The sequence below is a fragment of the Diabrotica undecimpunctata genome, chromosome 1, assembly GCF_040954645.1.
Source record: "Diabrotica undecimpunctata isolate CICGRU chromosome 1, icDiaUnde3, whole genome shotgun sequence".
Classification (NCBI taxonomy): Eukaryota; Metazoa; Arthropoda; class Insecta; order Coleoptera; family Chrysomelidae; genus Diabrotica; species Diabrotica undecimpunctata.
In genome coordinates, this window is record NC_092803.1 from 84,386,093 (window position 1) to 84,399,596 (window position 13,504).

The following is a 13,504-nucleotide window of genomic DNA, read 5'->3' on the forward strand; positions in this document are numbered from 1 at the left end:
ACACGGTTATGAAAGAAAAACTTCCTCCTTTAGATAATAATAATGGTAAAAAAATCTAAAATAAACTAAAATATATCACAAAATTGTGCTTAAATGTCCTCAAAACCCTTAGAGAATATGGAGAAGTATTATTGCTGCGAACTTCGTGTTATAAAATAAAAACAAATTGTTTAATAAAATTATAATTAGTTTATTTCATAATAATATAATCAATCGATGTATATAATGTTAAATAAAAATATTAATAATAAAATATTATGATAAACACAAAATATGTACTGTAGTACATCGGAACCATAAGACACCATGTCACATAAATGAAAATGTTGGTAAAGAGCAAAAAATGATTTTGTCACTCTTGTTTTATATTTTCCAAGTTTTACGAATTATTTTGTATTTTATTAGTAAGGTAGTTAATGTTGTACTAAATAGTTGAACGATACCTGACAGTAGTTTCGATTTAATTTTTTTTTGTAGAATTTTAAAAGGACATGGTGTTTTGTAACTCCAAAAAAAATATTTTTGTTGAAAAAATTAAAAAATGTTATGTCCAGCTTTTATTGTTATTTATAAGAACATAAAGTATTATAAACGTTTATATAATAAAATGCATTTACTTGTACACTGAAATACGAGGAATAAAGCTTAGAACTGTTAATTTGGTTCCATAACGTCGAACTCAACATAATCGTAACAATCAATGAGTAATCGTAATGAGTGTTATCACTATAACTCAAATTTTTGTAAAAATCATGGGAATATGACGGAAGGAAAGGTATCAGTGATAAAACATCTTTATAGTTATTTTCGGTAATAGGTTTTTGTATACTACGTATAGCTGGTAAGGAATAAGGCAATTTTAATGTACCCCTTTTCTTTTTTTTATGACCAACGACTCGATCTTCCTCAAAGTTTTCAAACTTCGTCTTGCCTAACTTGAAAATGAACTGCTGACGAAATTAGAAACGGTTCTTTGTTTGAAGTGGAATCGTGGGCTGAACAAAACAACCTGGCACTTCTACATGACCCAAAACATGCCTTTAGAGGACCGTTGCGTTAGGAAGGTATATAAGCCTATACCGAAGACGCAACACAGGCCCGTCGGAATAACCGTATACAGCGCTATAAAAGCTCCCAAAATCCCTTTCAAACGAAGGTTTAATTTCAAAAAACCGAACTGGGAAAAATTTGCTGATGAATTGGAAACACAAGTGAAAAATATAGTCCCGATCCCCAAATACTATGACGCGTTCATTAAACTTGTAAAACGAATCTCATGTAAACACATACCCAGAGGATGTCAACAACATTACATATCTGGTCTGAACGATGAAACAAAAGACATTATGACAAAGTACACCGAAGAACATAGTAAAGTGCCTCCAGACAACAACGGTGGAGCGAGACTTTAAGTAAAATGGATATGACGCACAGTAGTTAGCAGGCTTGGAATATGATCAAAAAACTTAATGGTCAACTTACTACAAACAAAACTCATTAAAGCCAAACCCTACTAAAACCCAAGTATGTGCATTCCATCTCAACAACCAACTGCCGTATGTAAAACTTAATGTTATGGACAACGCTTGAAACATACTGATAGGCCCAAATATCTTGGAGTAGTACTAGACCGGTCACTAACGTATAAATTCCACTGTCAGAGCACAAGACAAAAGGTTTCTACGAGAAACAACCTTCTCCGGAAACTTGTAGGGAGCAAGTGGGATGCAAACCCCTAGGTCTTGAAGACAACAGCTGGGGCCTTATGTTTTTCAACAGGGGAATATGCTTGTCCCGTCTGGGGTAGATCTAGACACGCTCAACAAGTCACCACGGCGTTAAATGAAACATGTAGAATAATTACCGGTTGTATGAAGCCTACCCCTCTACCCCTACTGTAGCGGGTAGGTGGATTCGCATCACCAGACGATCCTAGATGCGCCTCCTAATATCTGGAGAAGTTCAGGCAAACTTTCGATAAAAGGCATCAATTATACGGGTTTGATGAACCGCCAGGAATCAGCCGGCTTAAATCAAGGAAAAGGTTTATGAGAAATGTCAGCGTCGAACCACCCGAATTGTTCCCCCTACATTCAGAACGACCTAATGGAATGAACCTGGACTGGAGAAACTGGCGGACACTCAATCGCATACGCACAGGTGTTGCCCCTGTAAAACAGAACCTCATTAAATGGGACATCAAGACAGACAGCGACGCACTTTGTGAATGTGGGAAAATACACAACGTGGAGCACCTGAGAGTATGCAGACTTTGCCCATCACAGTGCACCCTCGATGATTTATTTCTCGCAAATACAAAGGGTGTAGACGTAGCCAGATATTGGGCAGAAAAACTGTAGTCGGATCCAGACACGAAAAAGTAAAGTTTGAAGTGAATTTCGGTGTAACAAATGTGTTATCGTAGAGAATTTCAAAATTCAACATATCGGAAACCTCCATGTTACGTACCTGGTATTTATTTGAGCACTGTCTAATGAACTGTTGCTAGTCCCAAGTCATAATTTCCAAACAACCCAGATATTTACGTTTTCGTTCAATTAAAGCATGACAGGTGTCTACTTCCATGTGAGCATGATCCTTAAATAAGAACTTTTGAACATTTATTAGACCATATAATTATTTCTTTAGTATTGCCAATATTATTCCAAATCAACGTGTTAAAGATCTCTGTATAGACTCCTTAGCCACTAACTCTTTTTCAAGTTTTTGTTCAATACATTATTGCACGTACAAATTATATAGTTTGTTTATAGTCACTTCAGGGCCTAAGTATTTTTTTTTGGTTTTTTCTCTGCTGTTTCGACTCCCGTAATCTGGAATAAACGCAATATGCGTCCTGACACTTTCCTTAACAACTTCAGATGTTTTAGTTGCTGGTACATGTTTTCCTCTTCTATCGAGTTGAATCCTCGAGACCTCCTGCCAAGCGTTTTTTTAATGTGTTGACAATAGCGGTGTTTAAAATACAAAGAGTATCAAGAATATTACCTTTAGCAGCTCGTGTCAGCAGTACAAGTTTTTTAGCTCGGGAACTCATTGAATTATCGAAGAAAACACTTACAATATAAAAGTAAAAGTTATAATATTAACAAACGTCAACAAAGCATTGTTAATGCGTGTTGTCAAACTCTCGTTTAATTTGAACATGTGGACATAACGTTGTTAAATGGATGTGACCTTGTTACTTTAGAGGCATAAGACACTATGTACTCACAGCCTTGTATATCTCTAACTAGAAAAGGCACATCGTGTTTTAATTTTGGTTCTAAAATAGAATCTAGTAGGGCTAGAACATAGTGTCATATATCTCTGAAAATAGTATTGAAAAGTAAAACAGGATACATAAAGTATTTATTTTAACAAAAAAGTGGATATAGTGTCTTATGGTTCCGATGTACAGGAATGTATGTTACAATAAGTTACATAATCCAAAATAATAACACAAAGATCAAAACAAAACAAAAAATCTAAAACATATTACAAAGTGGATCAAAAGTTTTCAAAACACTTAGAATACGAAGAAATGTTATGCTACGAACTTAGCAAAACGTACAGTTATCAAATTGTTAAATAAAAATGTTTAGGTATGGTCAGTTTATTTCATAATTAAGATATAATTCTATAAATGATATGTTTATAAAATGTTAAATAAAAATATTGCCTTTTAATTTTTCCAGGTTGATTTCCTTTTTCTTCTGAAAAATATTATACACCATAATAAACATAATACTTCAATCAATAATAAAATCTTTACCTTTAAAATCAAATGTATCTGTAATCCGGGGCTTCCCAAGATGAATCTTTGAAATGAGTTGCAAAATCTTCCACTCATTGAACACCTAAAAATTTAGCATTTATTAAATTTGATAGTACAGAAATTAGTTTTCTTACCTGTCACCATTTTTCCTTGTTTAAAAAAAAATAGTAAAGTAGTAAATATTTTCACAAATAACATACAATAAAAAAACCTAACTAAGGGTGAAAATGGCACGTAATTTTAGACAGCTTAAAAATTACGTTTACATAAGCTAAATTACATATTAAGGTAGGCAACCCATTTTACGTAGTTCTTACACTATACCGATTTGAAAATTTTTACACAAATGTGTTAAAATTGGAGTTTACAGCATGTAATTATTTCACATAAACGATACATTATAGCCCTAATGAAATTAAATCTAAACGGCAATTACGGTGTGTTAAGACACACACACACAGACAGGAAGGAACAGGTAACAGGAACAGAGATCGAACGGGCCAATCAACACTCGGCCCGGCGAGGAACGGACTGCGACCAATCAGTACTTGGTCACTACTTGTGGTGGGGATACTTGTGTACAAAGCGCTGACGGGACCGAGGCGATGCAAGTCGTTACACCATTCCAAAATTGCGTATATTCAAGAACCTGGTCAATTTCGGAGCGATGTAAAATCTAGAAAAATTAATTAAATTTAACAAATTTGTAGTGAAAATTACTCTATAAAAGCCTATACTCTACAAAAAAATTGTTTTAAAATTTTAAGTTATTTTTGTTGATAACTTTTTTATTTTCAATTTCACGATAAAAAGTAATACAAATAAAGGTGTAGACAATTTAATTTTCTACAAATTATGGTTTATACGATCTATAGAACAAAAAAGACTAAAGTGGTATGGACATGTAAGAAGAACTGGCGACAGCAGATGGATAAAGAGAATAACCGAATGAAAGGAGGAAAAGAGGACGACCCCGAAAATCCCGGAGTAACGAAGTAGACGACGCCATGAGTAAGAGAGACCTAAACGATGGAGAATGGGACAACAGAGAGAAATGGAAACGGTTGATCGAGGGAAAACAGTGAATACTATAGAATCCCTAAATATATATATATATATATATATATATATATATATATATTATATATATATATTATATATATAATATATATATATATATATATATATATATATATATATATATATATATATATATATATATATGTTTTATAAAATTTTCTGTAGCGTTGCTAATTTACGAGATAAACTCTTTGCCCTTTTTGCCAAGATGGTAGCGTGGGACAAAGGTAGCGACCCTACAAACTTGAACTTAAGTTTATGTTAACCATACGCACACATAAAAAAAAGATTGCGTTCTCTCAAAAATGTAACTTTTTAATGAACTATTAGCATAGTATAGTATAGTAAACAGAATGATTACTATATTTAAAATGTCATTACTAAAATAAATTTGATTGTGTGTAATATATTATACAGTGCGAGTCAAAAGTTTGTTCACCCCCCCCCTCGTATCTTTGAACGGTTATTGTTATAATAGTGAAATTGGGAGGGAGGTAATAAACATACGTAGGCTTCTCAACTAGTCATAACAGGTAACATAATAGTAACAGATGACGTTACATCGCCACTGTGACAGATAGTTTTAAATGGGACCCTATTACAACTGATACCTCGTTTGAAAGGTATTGAAAATACCATTTTGATGAATAAATTAAATAAATACTAAAATTGTAGCTTCTCATTTAATTAATAAATATTTAACAACCAGTTCTTATAGTAAGTGTTCAAAATGTGCTCCATCTTTTTCCTGTCAGTAATGCATCATATTTCTAAACACTTGCCGTACTCGTTCAAATGTGTCGGGGGAAATTCGTCAACAATTCGTTGTTTTAAAATGTCAATATTGTCGGGTGCTGTAGCGTAAACTTTAGATTTCAAGTATCCCCATAAAAAAATCTAATGGTGTGAGGTCCAGCGACCGAGCTGGCCATTCTATCGTACCTCGTCGTCCAATCCATGTACCACGATATTCCTCATCTAGGTAACGTCTTACTGCACCATAATGGTGTGCAGAAGCACCATCTTGTTGAAACTTTATTTCCAAGTTGCCGAATTCATCTGGAATATCCTCCAGAATTTCAAGTATCAACTGTTTAATTGCATTTTGTAACATCTCCAGATATACTTCACCGGTTAACTTAGTATTGAGAAAAACAGGTTCAACTATGTGGTTTCCCAAAATACCTGCACAAACATTTTTTTTTTTTTGAAATGGAATATATATTTCACGAAACACGTGAGCATTTGTGTCACTCCAATACCTCACATTATGTGTGTTAACATTTTTATTGAGAGAAAAAGTACTTTCGTCTCTAAAACTAATTGTTTTTATGTAATCGGGTTGTTGGTTAATTTAATCGGACATATTTTCACAGAATTCTAGTCTTCGGTGGGGGTCATCATCTGAAAGTTGCTGCACAATTTTTAATTTTTGTGGATGAAATTTGTTTGCGGAACCGAGAAGATGTAAACTAGTCGTAAATAACAAAATAATAGAACAAGTGATGGAAACTGAATACTTGGGAATAAAACTGTCAAGCTACGGAAAAGTGGAAGAAGAAGTACAAAAACAAGTGAACATGCCAAACAGAGCAGCAGGATGTCTCAACAACACAATCTGGAGAAACAAATACCTCACAACGGAAACGAAAACCAGGATATATAAATCAACAATAAGACCGATAATGACGTACACAGCGGAAACAAGAGCAGATACGGCGAAAACACAAAGACTACTGGAAACAACAGAAATGAAAGTCTTACGAAGAATAACAAACCAAACTCTAAGAGACAGGAAGAAGATGAACAAATGGAAGAAGATCATTGGGACGACCGAGAAAAAGATGGTCAGACAACGTCAATTGAGGCTAAAAACCGAAGTAAAACAGGCATTTTGCCTATTTATAAAGTAGGAAGAAGAAGAAGAAATGTGTTTTCAGCAAACACTCGATGTACTGTCTTTGGACTGATTCACTAGATAGATGCAACTTGGGCTGTAGAATAAGTAGGGTTCACTACAATTTCTGAAATTATGTCAATTTTTTTGTCATCACTAATTGTTGATCGACCAGATCGTTTGACATCTTGAACACTACCTGTTTGTTAAACTTCCTAAGAAGTTTCCTCAAATAAGTTCTCGATGTAGGGTGATCGGGGTACCTCTCATTAAAAAGACGTTCCGCTGCATGGAAATTATTTCCACATTTACTAATTATTATCAGAGCTGCTACTTTGTCGGCTACAGTACGTACCATTCTGCCTTTGTAAAAATTTAAACCTCTCGTTAAACAATACTTAAACTAAATATTAACTAAGAACAACTAACTAAAAACAACTTAACTAAACTAAGCAAAAACAGAAGCTAAATATTCAGGTATAAACGAGTTTGAAAACTAAAAATAACTAGAGAATTGACTAAACTAAGCAGAAACAGAAACCAAATATTGAGGTATAAACGTTTTTGCAAACTAAAAATAACCAGAGAATTGACAAATGTCAACTTTTTTTTACAAATAACCAAAAGCGGACATTATGTTTTTTATTAATTAAATGCCAAACTAGAATTTTAGTATTTATTTGTCAAAATCATTTTAAATCCAAACAAAATTAGTATGATTGAATAGGTATATTAAAATAATAATTGTAGTTTCGCATTTAATTCATAAATATTCTATCGTTCACCTCTGGTTAATTGTCAAAAAAGTCGACGTTGATGTAAAAACAATACTAAAAATTGAAAAACGTGAACTTTTTGACAAGTAACCAGAGACGGAGGTTTTAATACTTATTAATTATATGCGAAACTACAATTTTAGTATTTATTTAACTTATTCATCAAAATGGGCTTAAATAAAATTAGTATGGTTGAATACCTAGGTATTTTCAATACCTTTCAAATGAGGTATCACTTACCATAAGGTCCTATTCAAAATTATCTGTCACAGTGGAGATGTAACGTCATCTGTCACCATTACGTCACTTTTTATGACTATTTAAGAAGTCTACGTCTGTTTATTACCTCCCTCCAAATTTGACTAATATAAGTATAACCGTTCACAAGATACGAGGGGGGAACGGACTTTTGACTAGCACTGCATATAAATATTCCCGCTGTAATCTATGTCCTCTATATTTTAACATTTCTATGGTTATTGTATCGCATCCTGGAGGTTTGTTATTTTTCATTTTTTTATATTACATCTTTTATTTATTTATCTGTTAATGCATATAGGTGTGCATTAGCTTCTTCAACTAATCTTAGCTCTTCTATTTCGTAACGTTGATTTTGTTTATTTAACAGTTCTTCGAAATATTCTCTCCACCGTTTTAGCGCTGCTTTTTCGTCTGCTATTAGCTCAACATATTTATCTTTACACAATTTTGTTCTTGGTTGGAAAAATTTATTCCCAAAATTTATTTCCTTATAGAATTGTTTTGTATAATTTTTCTTTTCATGTTCTTCTAGCCTTTCAATCTTATCTTTATGTTGTTTCCTCTTTCTGAATCTTAGATGTTTTTTCATTTGTCGTTATGACTTGTTCATCTCATAAAAATATTCATTTTTTTTCAGTTTAAACGGTCCATACTCAGCCACCACTTCACACATCACCGAATTCCACTCGTCCAAATACAGAGGGACTGTCCACATGATAAGAGGAATCTTCTTCAGCGTGATAAATCTTTTTTTGCCAGTGTTAGCGTGGGCCATTTTACCGAGGAAGATTAATATATCACTATTTGGTTTTGGTAAAGTATAAAATACGTAAATAAGGTTATAATATATAATGAATGATACGAAATCATTGGAATGAAAATTCTTTATCACTGCCCAAAACCCATTTTTCCATTTTTATAAAATAATACGAGTCACTCACTTGGTGTTGCTAAAAGATACTAACTAGTAGGTTACTATGTAATCTTTTATTTAACGTATTAAAAATGATTCTATCATATTATTATCTATCTTTTATACTTTTTTTTACATTCTTTATTTATTGTAATCTATTTTTACAAATAAAAAAACAATACCGTAAAACGAGGTTAGGGTAACTTTGCACCGAAAGTGTAAAAGTATATTTTCTTTAAACCTACGATTAATTTTATTTAGATATATTTTTACTAACCCTAAACACATCGGCGCGCGTAAGACGCGCGTGTCTGTCCCCCGGTCGCCAGTTATTTATCAGCAACGGCTCGAATATTAACCTCGAAATTCTATTATTTTCTGGCTTTGCTAAATCATACTGTGCAGACAGTCCCAGCGGACAAAAATTGGTACCTAGATATTTTTTTATACATGTCTAATGGCATATTATACCATAACCGATTTCGATGTTTAGTTGATGGTATGATGGTATTTTTTATACGCACTTTATATTACGCGTTATATTTTTTGTACACACATGCTAAACTCACCCTGCGTAAAGTAAATTAATGTAATATGTGTAATGTAATTGTCTAGATCATTTAAATGAATTTGTAAATTTTGGCACGCTGTAACAAGTACCGCTGTAAGGAACCGAGCTAGAAGCCATGATTACACTATCGTCTGCGTAGGGAACAAGTGTACTGTTTACTCTTAAAAAATGAAGAGTGCCAATGGAAAATGAACTGTACGAGATCTTCACAGTCGGGAAAGCAGTTCGACAGGGTTGCATAGTGTCAGCAGCATTATTTAACACATACTCTAAAAAGAGCTTTAGGGAAGCTTTGAACGAATCAGAAGATGGTATTACAGTAAATGGCCACCATTAGTAAGAACACAAACTTAAACGCCTAAATCACAATAAACTATGCACCGTTACAAAGAGTGGGGAAAATATGCTATCTGGGCTGCAATATTAATGATACCTGAGATCATCGCTACGAAATAAAAACTCGTATTGAATAAGTCAGAAGATCTTTTAACGGTCTTTGGAAGATTCTCAGCAACTTAAGATCTGTATCAATGTACGCATAAGAATTTCTATGCGAAAGGAGATATGTGATGAATAATAAAAAGAAATGGAGAAAATTAGTACACTAAGCACTGTATAATCTCATCGCCTAGCTGAGTTAATATTATTATAAAACGAAATAATTGATATCAAAATTACCTAAAAATTAATATATTAAAAAGAAATATAACTAATCGGACGTTTAGTTAAATTAAAGTCCGATTAGTTAAATTAAATTGATTGTGAGTAAGTCTAACTTATTATTTCTTTTACCTTTTGAAATGGACTCACACAAGCAACACATTCATGATTTAAAAAGAAATAATTTAATTCTTAATGACTTATTCAAATAATTCTCCTTTCATATTACCGATAATGTAAAATAAAATTAACCTTTTGCGTATTCTAAGCTCCCCTTCTATAATATTGTCTCAATAAGCATTAGGGCACATAAATGTGTGCGACTATTAACGAGATTTGTAGTATACATAAAAATTTAACCAAAATAGATTAGATACTGTTGAAAAGAGTTTGTATTCATAGTCTAGTCAATGTAGGATTACTCCGTGGAATAAAATTATCGATGATGTCATGTTAAGTACTTACTTTTAAAAAGCTTTTGAACAGAGAAGCTTTTGCTTCCTTACATTCCACCGCACTACCATAACTTTGATTTATCACAAATTTGCCAGTAATAGAAAGGGCTAAACCTCGAGCTTCGAGCTTCAGTCTAATAATGACGATTATAATACAGTGACGATTCGGATGGATAATTACATAGCCTAACTGCTTTCCCGTTATTTTTTTTAGTTCAGTAGACACTTTCAAGTCATTTTTCCTTCTTTCAATGTATCAAAAAAGAAAAACGCTTTTTATTTTCATTAACTTTTCTTATATTTAAGTTAATCAGTATGTTACCTTTCAATAAAAAATATTATTAGCACTTATATGGGAGTCGTTATTTTATTACAAGTTTTAAAACAAAGATAATTTTCTCAGTTTTTATAATTATTGACTTACACTGATCGGCTTCTGAGCCCAACACACACACACACACATATATATATATATATATATATATATATATATATATATATATATATATATATATATAGTAAACTCTTAAATATTGGGGAAATCTGCAAGAAATACTCTAATGTGTATCAATTGTTTCGCCGAACGTTTTCGCCAAAGAGAATTAATTTGGCTTCTTCAGGGCTGAAAGAGAATAAATTATAATTAGCTACCATATATTATCTATTAAAACATTATTGATCTTACCGTAACTTAGAATTGTAGAGTTAGAATATTAAAAAACTTTGCTAGTAACATAGTGGTGTTTTTTGTTACTATGTGCAAAAAAAGTTTTTTATAAGAATTGAAATGTATGGTAGCTTCGAACTTGACACGTAAAGGCTTACCCAAGGTTAATCGAAAAACCCAATGCAACTACATTTAAAAGAAGGTAATTCTTTGAAATGTCGGCAATAACTAAATTTTTGATTTTAAATCGTTAAAAGTGAGGTTCTGTTTAAGCCAGAACGCAAGCGCTGACAACTTCATTATAATTGGTATGAATCTTTATGTCGTTAAGGTTCATTGGTAAAAAACGAATGAATTTAAATCCCAGTAAAGGGAAATATTATTTTGATTTTCTTTATTTAATTATATTATATTGTTCATGTATTATTGAATCTTATTGAGACGTATCTAAGAAAAGCAAGGGAATGTTATATATTTTTTGTTAATGAAAATTAATTATAAAGGTATGTTAGTTGTTAATGGATTTATCAGTCAAGTTAGTAATCTGTGATATAGTATTGTTCTTGGTATCTGATTTAAGTAACAGGTGGTATATATCGCTTAGATTCTTGATGTCACTCTTAACATTAATGGAGAAATCGTTAAGAAAAATATAAGACATTTCAATGAACTCTCTTTTAGATTTATTGTTCTCACGGTGGAGAATTGTGGTGTTGGTATAGTCCATGAGATGACCAGTGGAATGGACATGTTTGGCTAATGCACAACGGTCAGGGTGAAGTCGAGAATCACTTTTGTGTAGTGTAATACGTGATTTCAATAATTGAGATGTTTGACCGATGTAGGAATTGTTGCAAGAGAGACATGGAATGTTGTAGACAATATTACTAAGCATATCTATGGGAGTCTTATCTTTTATCTTAGAATAAAGATTATTAATTGTTAGGGCTGATCTACAAGCTACATTAAGTTTAATGTTGTTATTATTATTACCAAAGCTATTTTCAACACTTTTCAGAATCCTTGTTAACCCCGGAGTGATATCTCTGAAATATGGTAATGAAAAATATTTGTTTATAGGAGTATCAGAGACTGGGTTCCCACTTAAGACATCAGGATCAGCATTGTTAGTCGCGAAGGAAGGTGAAATATCTTCGTCATGGATAGTATTAAACGAACCGATAGTGTTGGTTTGTCCCATAGTAGCTTCCATTGGAACACCCACTGAAAATATCTCAGCTTTTGTTACAGACATACTTACTAATGCATATAATTATGAAAGTCAATATTACATTAAAGATTCTTTTGAGATGGTAAATAAATATAATGGCTACATACTTCCATCAAATTATGTCCTCGTTAGCCTTGATGTTGTATCCTTATTCAGCAATGTTCATCTAGGAATATGTTTGACATCAATAGAGATCAACTGGGACCGTATTAGAGGTTGTTGTTCCATGTCTTACGACAGATTCATCAGCATCGTCGAATTTCTCTTTAACAACACTTACTTCTCATTCAATGATAAATTCTATCAACAAACTTTCGGTACCCCTATGGGAGCTAAGATTTCTCCTATCATTGCAACTTACGTTATGGATTATGTATTAGACTCAGTCATTCCTTTACTATCCTTTAATATTCCATTTATTAAAAAATATGTTGATGATATCATTTTGGCTATACCCAATGACAAGGTAGATGAACTATTAGACACTTTTAATGGTTATGACCCCTACATCCAGTTCACTATAGAGAGGGAAGATGGTAATTGGTCCGTCCCCTTTCTCGACATAAGGATGATCAGGGAAACCAACAACATCAAAATAGATTGGTATCAAAAACCGACCCATTCTGGTAGATACCTTAACTACAACTCATACCATAATAATTCTACCAAAGTCAACTTAATCAAACAGATGAAAAATAGAGTAACAAAACTATCAGATCCTTCATTTCATACAAAAAACCTACAAATCCTACAGAAACTTTTTATTTCAAACGCTTATCCAACACCATTAGTTAATAAGATTTTGTTTAATACTATCCATGACGAAGATATTTCACCTTCCTTCGCGACTAACAATGCTGATCCTGATGTCTTAAGTGGGAACCCAGTCTCTGATACTCCTATAAACAAATATTTTTCATTACCATATTTCAGAGATATCACTCCGGGGTTAACAAGGATTCTGAAAAGTGTTGAAAATAGCTTTGGTAATAATAATAACAACATTAAACTTAATGTAGCTTGTAGATCAGCCCTAACAATTAATAATCTTTATTCTAAGATAAAAGATAAGACTCCCATAGATATGCTTAGTAATATTGTCTACAACATTCCATGTCTCTCTTGCAACAATTCCTACATCGGTCAAACATCTCAATTATTGAAATCACGTATTACACTACACAAAAGTGATTCTCGACTTCACCCTGACCGTTG

General features: G+C 32.6%; 1 protein-coding gene across 1 annotated transcript in view; it reads left to right on the plus strand.

The window, feature by feature from the left end:
* Positions 1-13,504, plus strand: part of LOC140439493 (synaptic vesicle glycoprotein 2B-like) — a 131,040-nt gene that overhangs the window by 56,253 nt on the left and 61,283 nt on the right. The window contains exon 4 of the mRNA XM_072529444.1: positions 8,430-8,605. Coding sequence (XP_072385545.1) covers positions 8,430-8,605 — 176 coding nt within the window. The remainder of the gene's footprint in view (positions 1-8,429; positions 8,606-13,504) is intronic.